Source organism: Ovis canadensis, chromosome 21 (assembly GCF_042477335.2).
Source record: "Ovis canadensis isolate MfBH-ARS-UI-01 breed Bighorn chromosome 21, ARS-UI_OviCan_v2, whole genome shotgun sequence".
NCBI classification, from domain to species: Eukaryota; Metazoa; Chordata; class Mammalia; order Artiodactyla; family Bovidae; genus Ovis; species Ovis canadensis.
Window position 1 is genome coordinate 33848766 of NC_091265.1, and position 22103 is coordinate 33870868.

Below are 22103 nucleotides of genomic sequence, written 5' to 3' on the forward strand. Positions count from 1 at the left end.
AATTGTTGATTTCCCAGTGCAAATAAAAGCAATGTCTATACTATACTATAGTTTATTGTGTGCAGTAGCATTATGTCTAAAGAGAATGTACTACCTTAATACGGTACTGATAAAAAATGTTAACCATAATCTGAGCCTTTAGCAAGTAGTAATCTTTTTGCAATAGTAACATCAAAAATCATTGACCACAAATCACCATAACAAATATGATAATAAAAGTTTGACATACTGCAAGAATTACCAAAAGGTGACAGAAACGTGGAGTGAGCAGTGCTGTTGAAAAATGGTGTAGAAGACTTGCTTAATAAGCAGGATTGAGGCAAACCTTCAAATTTATAAGAACTACAGTATAGTATCTACAAAGTGCAGTAAAATGAAGCACAATAAAACAAGGTATGTCTGTACAAGGTTATTAACATAAAAATGATTTTCTGCATGCCTCCTAGATTCACTTGTATACCACTAGCATAGAACCATAGAACCAGATTTTGAAACAAGGAAGAGAATCTGGTTAAGGTGATTGATAGTGATTTACTTGGAATTGTCTGTTTGCTCATTTATTAAGCATCCGTTGAGCATGTAATGAGGCATGCTAGATTCTGAGAATACAAAGGTGAATGAAACATAGTCCTTGCCCTTAAGGATCTTTCAGTTTCGTGGTTTTGTCTGATATGCAAATAAATATAAAATTACAGTTTATGTAAAGGGTTCAGTGGAAGCATGAACGAAGAAATGGTCAATATTTCTAGGGGAAGAGTGAAAAGCACCATACAGGAGGTGACATTTCAAGATTAGGAGGTGCTCTCTGGGGAGTTGAGAATGGAGCAGATGTAGATGAAAGCATTCTAGGTAGGGAAGTGGGCCTGAGCAAAGATAGGGGGACATGGGATCATAAGTAATTGGGAAAAAGGAGGATAGGGAAACCTGAAAGAGATGAGGCTAATAGATAAAGTAGGGAGGACTAGGCATCATGGAGGGACTAGTATGTATATATGTCCTGCTAAGGAATTTAGACTTTATTTTGAAGGCAGTGAAAAGCCTTTGAATTAGTCAAGCACTGAACGTTTTTGGAGCACTATGTCACATCCTGAGGAGGACTCAAATTTTTAGACATGATCCTTTTAGGAACTTAGCTTTTAGTTGAGGAGAATCAAGAATCAAACAGCAGAACTCAGTTGACAAAAATCTGCGTTTTTTATACCCAAGTAAATTTAGTTTCTATAGCAATCTCCTTTTGAAATTCTAAAACCTAACTTTCCATCTTCCTTTCTAGAGTCTCATCAAGTCCTTGCTCAACTGCTGGACACTTTGCTTGCAATTGGCACTAAACTCCCAGAGAATCAAGCTATCCAGATGCGATTAGTTGATGTAGCCTGCAAGGTAAGAATATAATGGTTAGACACAGGGTTGCTTCTGTATTGAACAGTTTTGCATTATCTGGAGAAATGATACGAGCTGTCAGATCTGCTTACCTTCATCCTAAGGCTATAACTGAGAATTGCCAAAGACTCTTAAATGGCTTTAAGAACTGCTTCATGTTTTGTTTGTTTCTTGATGTTGGATTAGGAATAAAGTTGAATACCTTGTTATAAAATGAACTTCCTCACTGTGCCAAAAGAAATGAAAATAATTATAGGAACTACCATGCATTCCATGCCTAACATATGCTCTCTGCTTATTATGGTACTATTTTTTACTTTTTTGAAAGAAAAGTAATTTTATTCCTATGGTGTATGCTCATTGTTAAAAACAAAATTAACTAATGCAGAAATAAAATAAGTGACAGCCACTCCATCTTTCCCTCCTAGACCCTCTTCTCAGGCATAACACCTGCCAACAGTTTGGAATTATGATACTTTCATTTGTTCCTCATAGTCCTTTAGGAAAGTGCTGTTATATTTCTTTTACTAAGATGGGAATTGAGGTTGAAGGAGTTTAGTTTGTCCAAGTTTTCATACTTAGGAAGTTGCAGAACCAGGGCATAAACTCTTCTCTGATTCCAAAGCCAAATTCTTTTTAATTTGGAACTTTTAATTAGCTTTCTTTTGTGCATAGCACCAGCTCCTAAACCTTGTAGAACTGGGTTTACTTTTAGTCTTTTTGATAAATTTGTTTTGAGACTATAAGGAGACAAATACATTTGAATTGTGGAAGGCTTACAGTCATGGAATTAGAAAACTATTTCTGAACCCCAGGAAAGAGTATTTCATTTATCTTAATAAACAATAACAACAACAAAAAAAACCCCACAACACTTTGAGAAGTACAGTATTAAAAGCTTAAGTGGGAGAAAACTAGGGATTACATGTTTGAGAGAGTAAGTACATCTTCCATGTGAGAGAATATATGTATCTGGGAGGTTGTGCTTATGAGAGAGGTGTTTTACTCAGTGGATTATTCTGCTTGAAGCAATAGTTTCTTAAATTGTTCTAAAGAAATCCTTTATTATAAACATTTATACTCATGGAAATTTGGAAAGAAGTATAAAGAAAGAACTACACTCATAATTCACTGCTGCTGCTGCTGCTGCTGCTGCTAAGTCGCTTCAGTCGTGTCCGACACTGTGCGACCCCACAGACGGCAGCCCACCAGGCCCCGCCGTCCCTGGGATTCTCCAGGCAAGAACACTGGAGTGGGTTGCCATTTCCTTCTCATAATTCACTACATAAAGGCAACCATTATTATTAGCCTCTTGATGTGTCCATTCTGATTTTTTTTCTGTATACAGAATGTTTGCTTTTCTTTTTCCACATATAGCTATAATCATATTCTATATTCAGTTTTGCTTTTTGACTAACATAACAAGTATTTTCTTTATACTGTAAATGTTTTATAAATATTTTTAATGGATGCATGATATTTTGTCCAGTAATCAAGCCATAGTTTGTCCTAACCATTCTCTTATTAGTGGACATTTATATTGTAGCCATTTTAAAAAATAGTAAATAATACCACATGGTGAATATGATTAGTCTAAAGTATTTCCTGTATCTAGGGTTATTTCCTAAACATACATTGTCACAGTAGAATTACTGGATGAAAGCATTTAAAATTTTTGTGTTTTTTTAAGGCTTTTGATACTTTTGGCAAATTGTTTTCTACAGTATTCTAGTTTAAGCCTATCCACAGTATATGAGAGTGCATAATTTCACATATTATTCTAGCATTTGGATATTAATGTTTAAAAGCAAGATGTAAACCTGTTAATTTTGTAAGAAGGAAATGGTATTTCATTAAAAAATTTTTCCTATTTCTTCTTCATTTGTATGTCCTATCTTCAGTTCACTTCAGTTCATTTGCTCAGTTGACCCCATGGCCTAAAGCATGCCAGGCCTCCCTGTCCATCACCAGCTCCTGGCGTTTACTCAAACTCATGTCCATTGAGTCGGTGATGCCATCCAACCATCTCCTCCCCTGTCTTCCCTTTCTCCTCTCGCCTTCAATCTTTCCCAGCATCAGGGTCTTTTCAAATGAGTCAGTTCTTATCAGGTGGCCAAAGTATTGGAGTTTCAGCTTCAACATCAGTCCTTTCAATGAATATTCAGAACTGATTTCCTTTAGGATTGACTGGTTGGATCTCCTTGCAGTCCAAGGGACTCTCAAGAGTCTTCTCCAACACCACAGTTCAAAAGCATCAACTCTTCGGCACTCAGCTTTCTTTATAGTCCAACTCTCACATCCCTACATGACTACTGGAAAAACCATAGCTTTGACTAGAGAGACCTTTGTTGGCAAAGTAATATCTCTGCTTTTTAATATGCTGTCTAGGTTGGTCATAGCTTTTCTTCCAAGGAATAAGCATCTTTTAATTTGATGGCTGCAATCACCATCTGCAGTGATTTTGGAGCCCCCCAAAATAAAGACTCACTGTTTCCATTATTTCCCCATCTATTTGTCATGAAGTGATAGGACCAGATGCCATGATCTTCGTTTTCTGAATGTTGAGCTTTAAGCCAACTTTTTCACTCTCTTCTTTCACTTTCATCAAGAGGCTCTTTAGTTCTTCTTCACTTTCTGCATAAGGGTGGTGTCATCTGCATATCTGAGGTTATTGATATTTCTCCTGGCAGTCTTGATTCCAGCTTGTGCTTCATCCAGCCTGGCATTTCTCATGATATACTCTACATAGAAGTTAAATAAGCAGGGTGACAATATACAGCCTTGACATACTCCTTTCCCGATTTGGAACCAGTCTGTTGTTCCATGTCCAGTTCTAACTGTTGCTTCTTGACCCGCATACAGATTTCTCAGGAGACTGATCAGGTGGTCTGGTATTCCCATCTCTTGAAGAATTTTCCACAGTTTGTTGTGATCCACACAGTCAGAAGCTTTGGTGTAGTCAATAAAGCGGATGTTTTTTCTGGAACTCTCATGCTTTTTCGATGATCCAAGGATGTTGGCAGTTTGATCTCTGGTTCTGTCTTGGGAATGACCTTTTCATGTTCTTTTTTAGTTTTTCCTGTGGATTTTTTGTGCATTTCTTCACATTTGTAGAGGCTCATTAACTGGGTAGAAATTTGTACTATTTGGAAATGGCATATCTGTCACAAGCTTTTGTAAATTCAAGTAAATAAAGGCTGTCTATGATTCATAGCTATAGTTACTATTTCTATTGCTTAATGCTATTTTGTCTGTGATTTTTGTCATACAATGATCTTTGAGATATGACTCACATTAAAATAACATTCTCCCTTTTAATAGAAATAATGCAGAGTATGTTTGCCAGCTACAGTGGAATTAAATTAGATGAGTAACAGAAAAAAATTAGGAAAACCACAAATATGTGGAAGCTAAACAACATGCTCCTATTTAACCAATAAATCAGAGAGGAAATCAGCAGGTAAATTAGAAAATACTTTGAGGTGAATGAATGAAGACACTGCGTACCAAAACTGGGCTGCAGCTACTGCATGCTTAGAGGGAAATTTATAGCAATTAGTGTCCATAGTAAAAAAGAAGAAAGATCTCATTTCAGTACCTTATTCTTTTACTTAAGATGCTGCATAAAGAAGAACTCATTAAATATAAAAGCATGCAGAAGGGAGGAAATAAGAAAGACTAGAGTGGAAATTAATGAAATCAAGAGAAGAAAAACAGTAGAGAAAAATCAAAGAAGCAAAAGCTTGTTCTTTGTAAAGATCAACAAAAGTGAGAAACCTTTATTTTTGGAAAGGAAAAAAAGAAGGCTCAAAGTACTAGGATCATAAATGAAAAGAGGCTATTTCTGCTGACCTGACAGAAATGAAAAGGATTATAAAAAAAATACTGTGAACAATTTTATACCAATAAATTAGATAATTTACGTAAAATGAACAAATTCCTACTAATTCCTACAAAGATAAGAACTGCGAAAACTATCTCAAGGAGTAGACAATCCAAATATACTTATAACAAGTAATAAAATTAGTAATGAAAAAAATAAAAAACTTACCTACAAAGAGAAGTTCAGGCCCAGATGGCTTTGAATCAAACATTTTAAATAAGAATACATACCAATTCTTCACAGATTTTCCTAAGAAGTAGAAGAGAAGCAGCATTTCTCCACTGATTTTATGAGGCTAGTATAACATAACCTTAGTACCAAAACCAAACAGAGACATTTTAAGAAAAGCCAGATATGTTCTAGAGAACTTATTGGACAAGAAGCCAGTTAGGATGTTATTGCACTGGGCTTCCCTTGTGGCTCAGATAGTAAAGGATGTTATTGTAGCCTACATGAAAGGTTATAGAAGTTTGAATTAAAGTGATGGAAAGATATGGATAGATTTGAGAAATATTTAGGAAGGAAGATTGCAGGACTTGATAATTGGTTGAGCATGGAGGGACAGTGAAGGAATTGCTGAAGGTATTTCCTGTTTCCAGCTTATGTGCCAGATTAGATGGTAGTGCCTTTCACTTAGAGAATTCTGGGAAAGCATTTGGTTGGGTGTGGGACAAAGTCCAAATAACCCAACAATTTCAAACTTACTAAAAAAAATTATGAAAATAGGACAAGAGATTTCCATGTACCCTTCTTTTTGATTCATCAATCATTAACATTCTTCCACATTTGCTTTATCATTCCCTATGTTGGGGGCTTCCCTGTTAGCTCAGTTGGTAAAGAATCCATCTGCAATGAGGGAGACCTGGGTTTGATCCCTGAGTTGGGAAGATCCCCTGGAGAAGGGAAAGGCTACCCACTCCAGTGTTCTGGCCTGGAGAATTCCAAGGACTGAATAGTCCATGGGGTCGCAAAGAGTTGGACATGACTGAGCAACTTTCACTTTCACTGTCTCTCTCTATATTTTACCGAACCATTTAAGAGTAAATTGCAGACATTATGCTTCTTTTCTACTAAATACTTAAATTTTTATTTCTTTAGAAGGAGGAAATCATTTTTATAAACCCAGTTTTCAAAATCAGGAAATTTAACTCTGGATTTTGTCTGTTTTTTTGACTGCATGGTCTGTGAGAGCTTAGTTCCCCAACCAGGGATTGAACTCATGCGCCCTGCAGTCGAAACATGGAGTCCTATACTGGACTGCCAGGAAATTCCCAGTAAATTTAACTTTGACATAATGCTAATCTGTAGTAGTATTAGACTTTGTTCAAATTCTACCTGTCTTTTATATTACGTTTTATATAAATTTTTCTTTCCTGGTCCAGAATCACACGTTGCATTTAGTTTTCATGTCCCTGTTTTCTTTAATCTGGAAAGGTCCCTCAGGCTGTCTTTGTCTTTTATGGGCTTAACTTGAAGAGTATAGGCTGTTTACTTTATAGAATGTCTTTTTTTTTTTTTAAGTTTTGGCTGCACTGGGTCTTCATTGCTGTGTGTGGGCTTTCTCCAGTTGCAGCTTTCAGGCTCTAGAGGGCAGACTCAGTAGTTGTGGCACACAGGCTTAGCTGCTGCACAGCATGTAAGATCTTCCCAGACCAGGAATCAAACTGGTGTCCCTTGCACTGCAAGGCGGATTCTTAACCGCTGGACCACCAGGAAATCCCTAGAATGTCTTTCAACCTGGATTTATCTGGTATTTCCTCTGTTTATATTCAAATTACACGTTTTGGTGGGAATAATACATAAATAATACTGTGTCCTTCTCAGTGCATCATATCATAAGGCACACATGAGGTCTGACTCATCATTGGTGTTAACTTTGATACTTGGTTAAGGTAGTGTCTGCGGGGTTTTTCATTGTAGAGTTGTTATTTCCTACTGTGATTAGTGAGTAATTTGTGGGGAGATACTCTGAGATAATGTAAATGTCCTCTTCCCCATCAAACTGTTATTCTCTATTTTAGCAACTATTAATAAATCTTGCTGAGTCATTTATAACTCTGATTATTGCAAAATGGTGATATTATAATGCTGTTATTCCATCTATATTTTTTACTTGTCATGCTATTGTAAGAAAGTTTTCCTTCCCTCTCTTTCCTTCCCTCCGTTCTTATCAATGTCCTAATTTATTCAAAATATTATAATCTATTCTGTCATTATTTTTTTAAGTTCATATTGTTCCTTTGTATATTTTTAAAATATGAGATATAAATCTGTCATATTTTTTGTTTCATAGTAGGAAGAAAGTCATGCTTTTGGGTGTTCTTAGCATCTTAAAATTCATCTCTGTCAGTAATTATTCTGTCAGTAATCCTTTGAGGTACTGTGTGCTGTGTTATACTTAGTCGCTCAGTCGTGTTCGACTCTTTGCAACCCTACGGACTGTAGCCCACCAGGCTCCTCTGTCCGTGGGATTCTCCAGGCAAGAATACTGGAGTGGGTTGCCATGCCCTCCTCCAGGGATCTTCCTAACCCAAGGGTTGAACCCAGGTCTCCCAGATTGCAGGCGAATTCTTTACCATCTGAGCCACTAAGGAAGCCTAAGAGTACTGGAGTGGGTAGCCTATCCCTTCTCCAGGGAATCTTCCTGACCCAGGAGTCGAATGGGGGTCTCCTGCATTGCAGACAGATTCTTCACCAGCTGAGCTATTGTACAGCTAATCCTCATTTGATAGATGATGAGATTTAAATTTGGCCAGGAAATTACTAAGTCTTTTCTTCTGTAGAATCTGCATAACTGAAATTGGAGGTCTTCTACTTTCTTCTTTGTGAAGATTTTTCTAGGGAATAAATATCTTGTCATTTTTGTATATATGGCTTCCTTAGAGCCTAGTTTAATTCTTTGTTTCTCTTTTTCTGTCTTACCTCTTCTGGTCTCTCTGTTTCTTTTTTGTTCCTTTAATTCTGTGGCAAAAGTACATTAAGCTCTTCAGGCAGCAGAAACATGGCAGCATTTTAACATTTATCAAGTACCACCTGAGCAAATATTATGTGTTCTTTTGTTAGGAGAGGTTGTCTCAGAATAATTTCCATTGCTTGGTATGTTAAATTTTTATGTGTGCTTAATCCATGTTAATGGGAATTCCTTGATGGTCCACTGGTTAAAACTCAGCGCTTTCACCATTGTGGCCCAGCTTCAATCCCTGGTTGGGTACTAAGATATCACAAGCTGTGCGGTGCTCAGCAGCACCCCTCCCCCAAAAAAAGGAAAGAAAAAAAATCCATATTGAAACTGAATGAGCCAGTAAGTTATTTTTGTCTTATTTAACCTCATTCTTGGATTTTCTTGACATACTTAATCATTGATTTTTTTTTATTCTTTAACAGTAGTTTTAAACTGATTAGTTTAGCTTATTTTTGACATGGATTAGTCTTATTGGGGATGTGGTTTGCTTACTCCATTAATACAGAAATGATGGTGTTTTAATGGCCTAGGTATAGCACCAAAATAGCATCATCTGCAGAGCAGGCACTAGGCATCTATTAGTGATGATATCCGTGATGTAAGTAGTGACCTGTGGGGGAAGGATATCATAAAACTAATTGCTGCCCTAAGGGTGTGATTTAGACTTACCCTTTCTTTGAGGCTAACGTTCAGTGTGCAGTAACAGGCTAGTTATGCGTCAGTGTTGCCTTGGTAACCTTAATAGGAACTAGAAGACTTTAGTTTGTTGTTTGAAAATCAAATAAAGTATTTGTAATGATGGTAGCAACCTTCTAGGTGATGGTGATTCAGTTGACAGTTTAGTTATGACAAATGATGCTTCCATACTAAATAAAAATAGTTTATTTAAAAAATAAACAACATTGCTGTATTAACTGTGACACTGTCGCTGTCAGCTTCATATCCGGAAATTTCTCTTAACTTCTCAGTTTCAGTGTGTCATTTTGTTGGATAAGTTTGAGCATTGTGAACACTTAAGAGTGTTTATGTTTCACACTTCTTTAACCTAAATAACTTGGAGACATGAATTAACTCTGATCTCAAATGTTCTATTGAGTCATTTTTATAAGGAGACAGTCCCTCTGTGAGAGCCCCACCCCTCTGCACCTACACTTGCTTACTGGATTTCCTTTGTTCTGTCCTCTGAGTAAGCCTACCTGCCCAGCCCACCGTCTCATAGAACATAGCTTCTGTGAGAATGTCCAGGTCCCATTTAGTTCAGGAGTCTTCTCCTAGAGCATCTGATGTGAACCATCAACAGATGCTCAGTACCTTTCCGGACAGATTGCCCCCTTGTTAGACAGCTATCGCTAGAAGATTTGTGCTTGTGTATTCCAGATCAGCAGGCCTGTTTCATCCAGGTGGCCCACTTTTACCTCTGACGCTTCTCTGTTTTCTTTTTTTTGCCACCTTTTCCCCACCTGCTTCCTTTTTCTTAAGCAGGCTGGGTTTGTTTTAATTTTGGCTGCACTGCGTTTTCGTTGTTGTGTTCAGGCTTTCTCTAGTGGCGTGCAACTCCTTACTTCTGGTTGTGGTGTGTGGGCTTCTCGTTGTGGTGGCTTCTCTTTTTGCAGAGCGTGGACTCTAGGCAGGCTCCGTAGTTGCAGCATGCAGGCCCTAGAGTGTGTAGGCTTCGGTAGTTACGGCACGTGGGCTCAGTAGTTGCGGTGTGTGGGCCCTGGAGCGTAGACTCAGTGGTTGTAGTGCATGGCCTTAGTTGCCTCGCGGCATGTGGAATCTTCCTGGACCAGGTATCGAACCCATGTCCCCTGCATTGACAGATGGATTCGTTCTTTTTTAAATTGTTTATATGGTTGTGTTGGGTCTTAGTTGAGGCAGGTGGGGTGTTTTTGTTGTGGCACGTGGAACCTATCCTGTGATGTCTGCTCTTGGTAGTTGTGGTGCACGGGCTTAATTCCCCCTCAGTGTGTGGAATCTAATTCAGGGAACGAACCCACGTCCTTTGCATTGCAAGGTAGATTCTTAACCATGGAACCACCAGAGAAGTACTATTATTCCTTCTTTATAAATGAGGAAACTTAGACTTTTGAGAGGTCCAGTGACTTGATCAGTGTTACACATATAGAGTCAGAACTGAAATTTGAAGCTAGGTCTTTTTTTTTCAATTTATATATATTTTATAATATGGAAAATTTCAAATTATTCTTTGCAGTTTTTGGTGTAAATTTGACAGTTATTTTTATTTTGCAATCTTTTTCATCTGTTTTTTCCCTCACTTTCTGTTGTAGTCTGCTGTAATATTTTAAAGTAAATCCCTGATATGTTGTTTAAATCATACATAGTTCAGTGTGTATCTCTAACTAATAATAACTGATATTTTTAAATATAACCTTTTCCACATCATCTCATACCAATTCATATTAAAATTTTCTTAACTGCATTAAATATCTTTTTATAGTTTTTTTTTGGTTTAGCATATATTTGGAGTCTCTTAAATTTCTTTTAATCAATATCAGTGCCCCATTTTTTTTTGTTTAAATACCACAGTTTTGTTGATGAAACCAGATTTTTGGTCTTGTCGAATATCCTACGTTCTGGATTTGATTGCTTACTTTTGATATAAATGTTGACAGTGGGAACCCCTCCAGATTGGTTTCTTGGTCTTTTTGATCTAACTCAACTAGTCCTTGATATTTTCTTGCTTTTTGGCACAACATGTCCCAACTTCTTCTTACATTATTTCTTGCCTAGTTTTGAGACTGGTCATTTCACTAAAGTCAGTTACTCTAGTTCCTGTTACTGCATTATGCAAATAGTTTATTTCAGTAGCCGTGGAATGATGAGAAGTGCTAAAAAAAGATGGACAGTACTAAGTGTTGACAGAGGTGTATCATATCTGGAACATTTACATATGACTGGTGAAAGTGTAAATTAGTTAAATTAGTACAATCACTTTGGAATAGTATTTGGTAGTATCTTCTTAAGCGGCACATAATACATTTTCTGTGACCCAGCAATTTTACTTCCAACTGTGTATTCAACAGAAATGTGAAAAAGTATACCAGAAACCACATTCAAGAATAATTATAGTAACATTATATTTAGAATAACCCAAAACTGGAAATAGCCCAAATATCTATCAACAGTAGAAAGGACAAATGGATTATGGTGTATACACAAATGGAATACTTTATAGTCATGAGAATGAATCAACCATTACTATATGCCATACTATGGATGATTCTCACCAACATAATAGTAAGCAAAGGAAGCGTAGCACTATTTGATTTTACAAATTATAAAAATAGGCAAAATTTTGTGTTAGAAGTCAAGATAATGGTTACTTTAGTTGTTTTTTTAATATTGTATTAGTTTATCTCAATATTATAATTGATTTACAGTATTATATTAGTTTCAGGTATACAACACAGTGATTCAATATTTTTATAGTTGGTTGTTGCTGTTCAGTCACTAAATCGTGTCTGACTGACTGTGACCCCATGTGAACTGTGGCACGCCAGGCTGGCTTCCTTGTCCTTCGCCATCTTCTAGAGTTTGCTCAAACTCATGTCCATTGAATCAGTGATGCCATCCAACCATCTCTTCCTATGTCATACCCTTCTCCTGCCCTTAGTCTTTCCTAGCATCAGGGTCTTTCCCAATGAGTCAGCTCTTTGCATCAGGTGGCCAAAGTATTGGAGCTTCAGCTTTAGCATCAGTCCTTCCAGTGAATATTCAGGACTAATTTCCTTTAGGATGGACTGGTTGGATCTCCTTACAGTCCAAGGGACTCTCAAGAGTCTTCTCCAATACCAGAGTTCAAAAGCATCAATTCTTCGGCACTCAGTTTTCTTTATAGTCCAACTCTCACATCCATACATGACTACTGGAAAAACCATAGCTTTGACTATAGGGACCTTTGTTGGCAAAGTAATGTCTCTGCTTTTTAATATGCTGTCTAGGTTTGTCATAGCTTTTCTTCCAGGGAGCAAGCATCTTCTAATTTCATGGCTGCAGTTACTGTCAACAGTGGTTTTGGAGCCCAAGAAAATAAAATCTGTTACCTTTTTCACTTTCCCTCCTTCTGTTTGCCATAAAGTGATGGATGCCATGATCTTAGTTTTTTGAATGTTGAATTTTAAGCCAGCTTTTTCACTCTCCTTTTTCACCCTCATCAAGGGGCTCTTTAGTTCCTTTTCACTTTCTGCCATTAGAGTGGTATCATCTGCATATCTGAGTTTCTTAATATTTCTCCTGGCTATCTTGATTCCAGCTTGTGAGTCATCTAGCCTGGCATTTTGCATGATGTACTCTGCATATAAGTTCAATAAGCAAGGTGATAGTATACAGCCTTGATGTATTTCTTTCCCAGTTTTAAACCAATCCATTGTTCCATGTCCAGTCTTAACTGTGGCTTCTTGTCCTGCAGTTTCTCAGGAGACAAGTAAGGTGGTCTGGTACTCCCATCTCTTTAAGAATTTTCCATAGTTTGTTGTGATCCATACAAAGGCTTTAGTGTAGTCAATGAACCAGAAGTAGATTTTTTTTTCTTAATTCCCTTGCTTGTTCTGCCATCCAAATGATATTGGCAACATGGTCTCTAATTCTTCTGCCTTTCCTAAATCCAGCTTAAACGTCTGGAAGTTCTTGGTTCATATACTTTTGAAGCCTTGCTTGAAGGATTTTGAACATTACCTTGCCTAGCATGTGAAATGAGTGCAGTTGTATGGTAGTTTGAACATTCTTTGGCATTGCCTTTCTTTGGGATTGCAGTGAAAATTGACCTTTTCCAGTCCTGTGGCCACTGCTGAGTTTTCCAAATTTGCTGGCATATTGAGTGCAACACTTTTACAGCATCATCTTTTAGGATTTGAAATAACTCAGCTGGAATTCCATCACCTCCACTAGCTTTGTTCGTAGTGATGCTTCCAAAGGCCCACTTGACTTCACACTCCAGGATGTCTGGTCTAGATGTGTGACCACACCATAGTGGTTATGGAGGTCATTAAGACCTTTTTTGTGAAGTTCTTCTGTGTATTTTTGCCACCTCTTCTTAATCTCTTCTGCTTCTGTTGTGTGTGTTCATGCTAAGTCGCTTCAGTTGGGTCCGACTCTTTGCAACCCCATGGATTGTAACCCCCCAGGCTCCTCTGTCCATGGGATTTCCTAGGCAAGAATACTGGGGTGGGTTGCCATGCCCTCCTCCGGGGGATCTTCCTGACCCAGGAATTGAACCAGCATCTCTTACGTTTCCTGCATCGGCAGGCAGATTCTTTACCAGTAGCCCCATCTGGGAAGCCCCCTTCTTTTGTTAGTTATCCTTATATTATCTTTGGCTTCCCTGGTATCTCACCTGGTAAAGAGTTCACCTGCAATGCAGGAGACCCGGTTTGATTCCTGGGTCAGGAAGATTCACTGGAGAAGGGAACGGCTACCCACTCTAGTATCCTGGCCTGGAGAATTCCATGGACTGTATAGTCCATGGGGTTGCAAAAAGTTAGACATGACTGAGCAACTTTCACTTTATCTTTGTAGCTTATTCATTTTTTTACATAGTAGTTCATACTTCTTAATCCCATACTCCTATTTTGCTTCTCCTTTTCTTCCCATTGAGTCCCACTAATTTGCTCTCTGTATCTGTAAGTCTGTTTCTGTTTTGTTATATTCATTTGTTTTTTTTTTTATTTCATTATAAGCAATAATATCCAATATTTGTCTTTCTCTGTGTGACTTATTTCACTAAGCATAATACCCTCGAAGATCATCCATGTTGTTGTTGCAAATGGCAAAATTTTGTTCTTTCTTCAGTTCAGTTCAGTCGCTCAGTCGTGTCTGACTCTTTGCGACCCCATGAATCGCAGCACACCAGGCCTCCCTGTCCATCACCAACTCCTGGAGTTCACTCAGACTCACGTCCATCGAGTCACTGATGCCATCCAGCCATCTCATCCTCTGTCGTCCCCTTCTCCTCCTGCCCCCAATCCCTCCCAGCATCAGAGTCTTTTCCAATGAGTCAACTCTTCACATGAGGTGGAGTTTCAGCTTTAGCATTATTCCTTCCAAAGAAATCCCAGGGCTGATCTCCTTCAGATTGGATTGGTTGGATCTCCTTGCAGTCCAAGGGACTCTCAAGAGTCTTCTCCAACACCACAGTTCAAAAGCATCAATTCTTCAGCACTCAGCTTTCTTCACAGTCTAACTCTCACATCCATACATGACCACAGGAAAAACCATAGCCTTGACTAGATGGACCTTAGTTGGCAAAGTAATGTCTCTGCTTTTGAATATGCTATCTAGGTTGGTCATAGCTTTTCTTCCAAGAAGTAAGCGTCTTTTAATTTCATGGCTGCAGTCACCATCTGCAGTGACTTTGGAGCCCCCCAAAGATAAAGTCTGACACTGCTTCCACTATTTCCCCATCTATTTCCCATGAAATGGTGGGACCATATGCCATGATCTTCATTTTCTGAATGTTGAGCTTTAAGCCAACTTTTTCACTCTCCACTTTCACTTTTATCAAGAGGCTTTTTAGCTCCTCTTCACTTTCTGCCATAAGGGTGGTGTCATCTGCATATCTGAGGTTATTGATAGTTCTCTGGCAATCTTGATTCCACCTTGTGTTTCTTCCAGTCCAGCGTTTTTCACGATGTACTCTGCATATAAGTTAAATAAGCAGGGTGACAATATACAGCCTTGATGCACCCGTTTCCCTATTTGGAACCAGTCTGTCCCATTATGTGCATATGTGTTTGTGTGTATACATTGTGTGTGTGTATATGTGTGCACACAGACAAATGCACTAGGTCTTCTTTTTCCATTTTTCTGTTGGTGGACACTTGGAATGCTTCCATATCTTGGCTTTTGTAACTAATGCTGCTATGAACATTGGATGCATGTGTCTTTTCCAAGATGTGTTTTTACCCAGGAGTGGAATCGCTGGATCATGCAGTAGTTCTGTTTTTAATTTTTTGAAAAATGCTGTTTTCCATAGTGGGTGTGCCAATTTTCATTCGCACCAATAGTGTACAAGGGTTCCTGTTAATCGACTTCCTCGCCAACATTTGTTATTTGTATTCTTTTTGATGATTGCCATTGTGAGAAATGTGAGGTGATATTTCATGATGGTTTTGATTTGCCTGTCTCTGATAGTTAGCTATGTTGAGCACCTTTCCATGTGCCTACTGGCCATTTGTAGGTCTTTGGAAAAATGACTATTCAGGTCTTCTGCTCAGTTTGTATCAGATTGTTTGTTTTTTTTTGTTTGTTTTTGATATCAAGGTATATAAACTGTTTACTATTCACAAATGTTTTCTCCCATTTACTTGGTTGTTTTTTGTTTTGTCAGTGGTTTCCTTTGCTGTGCAAAGGCTTTTAAGTTTAGTTAGGTCCTGTTTGTTTATTGTTGCTTTTGTTTCCTTTGCCTTGGGAGAGAGATCCAACAGCAATAACCAAAGCCATGATTTATGTCAGAGTGTTCCGCCTGTATTTTCTTCTGGGAGATTTATGGTGTCTGGTCTTAGGTTTACGTCTTTAATCCATTTCGAGTTTACTTTTGTATGTGGTATTAGAAAATGTTCAGATTTCATCCTGTTACATGTAGCTGTACAGTTTCCCCAGCACCACTTATTGAAGAGACTGTGCTTTCCCCATTGTATATTCTTTCTTCCTTTGTTGTAGATTAATTGACCATAAGTTTGTGCGTTTATTTCTTGCCTCTCCCTTCTGTTCCCTTGATCTCTGTGGCTGTTTTTGTGCCATTATTATACTGTTTTGATCATGGGAGCTTTGTAGTATAGTCTAAAGGCAGGGAGCATGATTCCTCCAACTTTGTTCTTTTTTCTCAAGATTGCTTTGGTGATAGTGGCTACTTTTGATGGTGGTAGAGTAGTTACTGGGATGGGACATGAGTGTTTTTCATGTTTACTTCTTTATCTAGATGCTTATTTGTGTTTTGTGAAAATTTATTGAACTATACATTTAATATTTTTTGCATATTTCTGTATGAATATTAAAATTAAAAAAATTTTATTGTTTTTAGATTTGATAGTAAATAAAATGCAGTTTAAGGGGTCACATTTAAAGTAACCTATTCTTTCCAAGGCCAGGTGCTTGCTGTTGGGAGTATGATGTTGAATAACTGGAAGTCTTCAGGACTCATGATTCTTGGAAGACATATGCTCAAAACACATGAAGGGAATTCACTAGCAGTCCAGTGGTTAGGATTTGGCACTTTCACTGCTGGAGCCTGGGTTCGATCTTTGGTTGAGGAACTAAGATCCCACAGACTACACAGCATGACCGAAAGGAACAATCTACCCCCTCCAGAGATGAAAAAAGAAACGTGAGACCTGACTAGTGAGAATGTAGTATTTGAAGTCATTCCTAAAGTTGATGCAGTGCTTTTGTTTCTGTTTTTTGTTTATCTTTAAGATATCTTAATCATGTCCTTTTGTTCTCTCTTTTCATAGCACCTGACAGATACCTCTCATGGTGTAAGAAATAAGTGTCTGCAGTTACTTGGCAATCTTGGTTCTTTGGAGAAAAATGTCACAAAAGATGCAGAAGGCCTAGCTGTCAGAGATGTTCAGAAGATTATAGGGGATTACTTTAATGATCAGGACCCACGTGTCAGAACAGCAGCTATAAAAGCCATGGTAAACATGATGATGGAGTCCGTTTTTTTATTTGTACTTTTCTTTTTTCATTTTTCTTTTTTTTAAGTTAATGGTGAATGCCACCTGGGATAGATGCATTCTGAATCCCCCCGGATGCGCTTTATCCACACCTTCAGGAAGGTGTTGGTGGCGTTACAGAACTCAGAGACACACATTCCTTTATAACAGCTGCTTATCTTGTGGGCTTCTTGGGTAGCTTTTACCTGCGTTTCGGAAACCTGGAACGTGCAGCTTGTATCCCAGGTCCATGGGAGGGGTGTTACTCGGTACTGTGGTACAATAGGTACGTGTTGTACCCTTGTATTTCAGGAGTATAGGGGAAAGTTATGGGGAGGAGTGCTTCTTAGGGAGAGATGGTGTCAACCATTTCTTCCTCAGCCTCCTTATCATTATTTCATATTTTTCCTGGTATCCCCTTGGGACAGCCCATGGATTAGATTTAGTAAGCATTTGAGTGTTCCTATAGAAAAGTCCAGGTTTCAGATTTCTTATTTATATAGCACTGACGTTGGCCAAAGGGAACCATGTTAATGGGATGTGATGAGGGAAAATATGTGAGATTGAGGGGAGACTTTGGAAATATTGACTCCCCCCCTCCCCAATACTTAAACTGTATCTTTATTGTCTAGTTGCAGCTGCATGAAAGAGGACTGAAGTTACACCAGACAATTTACAATCAGGTACCTTAAATGCTTGCTGTCTGAAAGGAGGGAGGTGAAGGTATCGTGAAATTGAGAGGGGTCACAGTGGTTTTCAGAATTTAAAAACATAGAGCTTCATCTGGCTAACAGTGGCAGTATTAATTGTGATGATGTATGCACAACATACATTCTAAGAAGACAATGGGGGATGTGTAATGAATAGCACTTGTACATGTGAGGAGGACATTTAGGAGGACTTCGGTAGCTGAGTATGAATCCCAGAGTATACAAAACAGAGTTCAGAGTAAGAACAGTGGTAGACTTGCTGATGTCTGTTTGGTTGATTGAAATTGACTTCAAACCTGAAGTCGATTCTGGGCACCACGCTTGAGAAACTGTAGTATTTCTGGAGGAAGATGACTAAGACCGTGGGATCAGATGAAAATAATCACATGATTATTGTAGCATTGATAAGGAAAAGCACAATAAAGTTATAGTATCGTTAGGACAGGCTGATTGAGTGCCTAACTAAAAGGCCTTACAGTTATTCTTGTAGAATAATTGGATGTATCCAGAGAAAAGAAGTCTAAATCCATGCTCAGAGTCCAGTTTTTGTTAGCCTATCGAGTGGTTTTAAGCCTTTAGCGGTAGCTAATAATAAACCCAGCCACTATGACTGCTGTGTAAACCAAATATGTTCTTTTACAAATGAAGTAGAATGAGTTCAGAATGGTTATGATGGTGTGACCTATAGGAAAACTGTGAGGGAAGCCAAATAAGTAAAGGAAACTTGTAAAGATACAGAGGAAGGAGAGTTAGTCAGATGATCCAGGTGTTTAGTGACCTAAGACTGTGTTAGTTAATTAGGCAAGTGATGCTCTGGGCCTCGAGAGTGAGGGTGGAATGCTGGGGGAGGTTCTGAGATGTGAGGCAGCAGTAGTTACCATACTGAGTTCACTTTTAATCATGTTGAGTCTGAGAGGTTGATGGGATACTCGTGAGGAGGATTTCAGGTCTGGAACTCAGGAAAGATCAGAGCTGGAGGTGGATATTTGGAGTTATCAGTATCCAGGGAGAGGAAGAAAATCAGAAGAAATGAAGGATGGAGCCAGGGGCAAGGCCAGACATTTAAGGAAGGAGCCCTAGAATGGAACTGAGGAGCAGCTTGATGGGGGAGGAGGAAAAGCATATTCTGGAAGAGGCAGGAGGGCATTCTCATAGTCAGCAGTGTTAAAATGCAGGTGAAAGGGCATTTAGGATAGGGCTGAAATGTGGTCGTTGGACTAAGCAACAAAGTGGCCATTAGTGAGTTTAAAGAGGGCAGTTTTAGTAGAGTGGGGGGATTGGGGAGCGCCAGATCAGGGTCTGTTGAGGTGAGCCAGTTTAAAGTGATTATTGACTGTGAGTGAAGATATTTGACTGATGAGAAAGTGGGGTGGAAGTTGGCAGAAGGGAGCATAGGATTAAGGTTTTTTGTTGTTGTATTTTAAAGATAGTTGCTAAGTATATATGTTGGAGAGAGAGCTAGTGTTTTGGGAGAGCTAGTATTATGGTGGTCTTCCCTGGTGACTCAGTGGTAAAGAATCTGCCTGCCAATGTAGGAGACTTGGGTTCTATCCCTAGGTCGGGAAGATCCCCTGGAGAAGGAAATGGTAACCCACTCCAGTATTCTTGCCTAGGAAACCCAATGGACAGAGGAGCCTGGCAGGCTATAGGCCATGGGGTCACAAAAGAGTCAGATGCAACTTAGCAACTAAACAGTAACGACAGCAAGTGTTATGATGAAAGAGGCAAAGGGGAGTAAATGATAGAGTAAGTTCCTTGAGGCAGAAAACCAGATTCATGAGCTGATTCATCAACAAATGTTATTGAGAACCTAATGCTGGCTGTGTAATGCCAAGCATGTTAGATGGGACCTGTGCCCTTCCCATTCTCGTAGATAAGATGACAGTTAATAAATAAGGAAGCACAGTTAAAGCATATGAGCATTGCTGTGAGGTAAAGCAGTAGGATGCTATCATCGAGAATCACAAGGAAGATCTTTTTGGAGGATGGTAAGGGGTGGTCATGTGAAGAAGTGATGGGATTCACAGCAAAAATAGGATTAGGAACTAGAAAGGACCCTTTTCCCTCAGATACTGAGAAAACAAGATGTGGGAGAATACAGGAATAAATGAGCTTGTAACTGGTATGGAGTAGCTGAGTGGGTTTGTGCCTGAGAACCTTGATTTTTGTCAGATACACAGGTCGCCTGATGGCTGGTAGTGGGATAGAAGTCTGAGGGGAAGGTTAAGAAAAGCTGCCTTGGGAAATGGAAGTTGAAAGCCGGAGTGTAAGAGATTTCAGAGTACAGCTAATAAGGTTTGAGATCATGAGTCACCCGTCCCCTGGAGTGTGGTCTTCTGTGCCAGTGCTCTTCTGCCCGTAGGAAGTCTTAGGTTCGTGGAGCAGCTGTAGCACAAGTCCTGAGGGGATCCTGTGTGATGATGCAGGCAGTGCTCTCAGGAGGCCGAAGTAGGAGAGAGCACAGAGCAAGGAGAAGGCGGTTTATTTGGAGAGAAAAGATGGAATTAAAGCAGTGGTTTTCAACCAAGGTAATTTTGCCCCCCCAGGGAATATTTGGTGATGTGTGGAGGCATTTTTTGTTCTAATAATTTTATTTATTTATGTTTGGCTGTGCTGGGCCTTCGCTTCTGCGTGGAATTTTCTCTAGTTGTAGTGAGCGGGGTCTACTCGCTAGCTGCGGTGCACGGACTCCTCGTTGCAGTGGCTTCTCCTGTTGCAGAGCACGGGCTCTAGGGCCCATGGGCTTCAGCATTTGTGGCTGCTGGACTCCAGAGCACAGGCTCAATAGTTGTGGTGCACTGGACTTCATTGCTCCGTGGCACATAGGATCTTACTGGATCAGGGATCAAACCCATATCTCCCACATTGATTCTTTAGTGTAGAAGTTTTTTGTTTTTTTTTTTTTTGAGGTATTTTTGAGTGTTGCAGTTGCTGGGGAGAGGAAGAGGGTGCAGTGCTATGACTATCTAATGGCTAGAGGCCCAGGGATGCTGCTAAACATATTGCACAGGTCAGCCCTTCACAACAAAGAATTATCCAATCCAAAGTGTCGATAGTAGCAAGGTTGAGAGACCTTGCTTAAATAGATAGGTAGCTCAAGTGGGATGAAGAGTAGGTATGATGGGTAAGTTATGACCTTGGAAGAACTGATAGAGTAGCATGTTATAGTCAGAGCATGGAATATAAGATTTTAAAATTTCAAAAGCCGTAGTTCTGGGTGTTGTTGCAGTCTAAGGTGTTGCTATGACTGTGGGGTGGAGTAGGGATATTCCATTTCAGACCAAAGTAAAACGGGAAAATTTGGCCTCTTTTTGGCAGCTTAGCATTAAAATTGTACATTTATTTAGAGTGCTTGAGTTTTCAGATGGCCTGTCAGTCAGAAATTTGTGCTCTTGAATTTACAGGTAGGGGAAAAACTCATCTTTGGTGTTTGAGCCTATAAGGGTAACACTGTGGGGTTGGACCAAGCTTTGCTAGGATTGATGCTATTCTGCTTGGCTTTTGGGCTGTCAGTCTGTGGTTCTCCTTTGAGACATGCGGTGGGAGGGTACACAGAACAATGTTTTACTGTGCAAAGGTTGAAGAAGTTAAAACCATATGCACATATTTTGATTGGCATCCTGGTCCAGCCACTTTATCTTCATTTTGAAAGTAGTTTGAACATCACCTGGGAGGACATAGAACTAACAGACTTCTGGAATCCTTGTTTGCAGGCTTGTAAACTACTCTCTGATGACTATGAACAAGTGCGCAGTGCTGCAGTCCAGCTTATCTGGGTTGTCAGTCAACTCTATCCTGAAAGGTCAGTGTGGGTGTCAGCCAGCTTCTGTTCATTGCTAAGCCATTTTCTTTCCTCCCACTATGTAAAAAGCCCACCTCCAGAAAAGGAATGTTGGAAGGCATTGTGGAACAGGAGAAAAGCATGGACCCTGAAAATGATGCCTGGGCCTTGCTTTTCAGCTCTGCCTTGAACTTTCTGTGTATGTTAGTAAAGATACTTCACCTCTCTGGGTCCCAGCTTCCTCAACTATAGATGAAAAGATGGATGGCTGTTCTCAAATGCTACTCCTCCACCTCTGCCCACCCCTTAAAAAACTCTTTAAAATGCTTTGGGGCCCATTTTAGTTAATAACAAAAGTCAGCTAAAGATACCAGGTAAGTTTGAGAATAATGATCCCTTATGTACTATTGTCCTGGTTAAAAATATTTTCATAGGGAGTTCCCTGGTTGTCCAGTGGTTAGGACTTGGTGCTTTCACTGCTGGGACCTGGGTTCAATCTCTGATTGAGGGAATTAGGATCCCACAAGCTGTGCAGTTTGGTTAAAAAAATTATTTTTCACAGTAATTAAATAATTTATTCTCATAGTGATTCTTTGAGGTGGAGAAATAGGTATTATTTATTCTGTTTTATAGAAGAACTCCTTTTATAGGAAAAAGCAGTGTTTTTTCTTCTTCATTAAACACATTGAAATTGAAAAAGCAGAATGAGTTAATA

At 39.1% G+C, this 22103-nt stretch overlaps 1 protein-coding gene across 1 annotated transcript in view; it reads left to right on the forward strand.

Annotated features, from left to right (window-relative positions):
* INTS4 (integrator complex subunit 4) overlaps positions 1–22103 on the forward strand; it is a 115937-nt gene that overhangs the window by 27084 nt on the left and 66750 nt on the right. Inside the window, exons 4-7 of the mRNA XM_069564914.1 lie at positions 1274–1380; positions 16694–16879; positions 17530–17580; positions 21321–21409. Coding sequence (XP_069421015.1) covers positions 1274–1380; positions 16694–16879; positions 17530–17580; positions 21321–21409 — 433 coding nt within the window. The remainder of the gene's footprint in view (positions 1–1273; positions 1381–16693; positions 16880–17529; positions 17581–21320; positions 21410–22103) is intronic.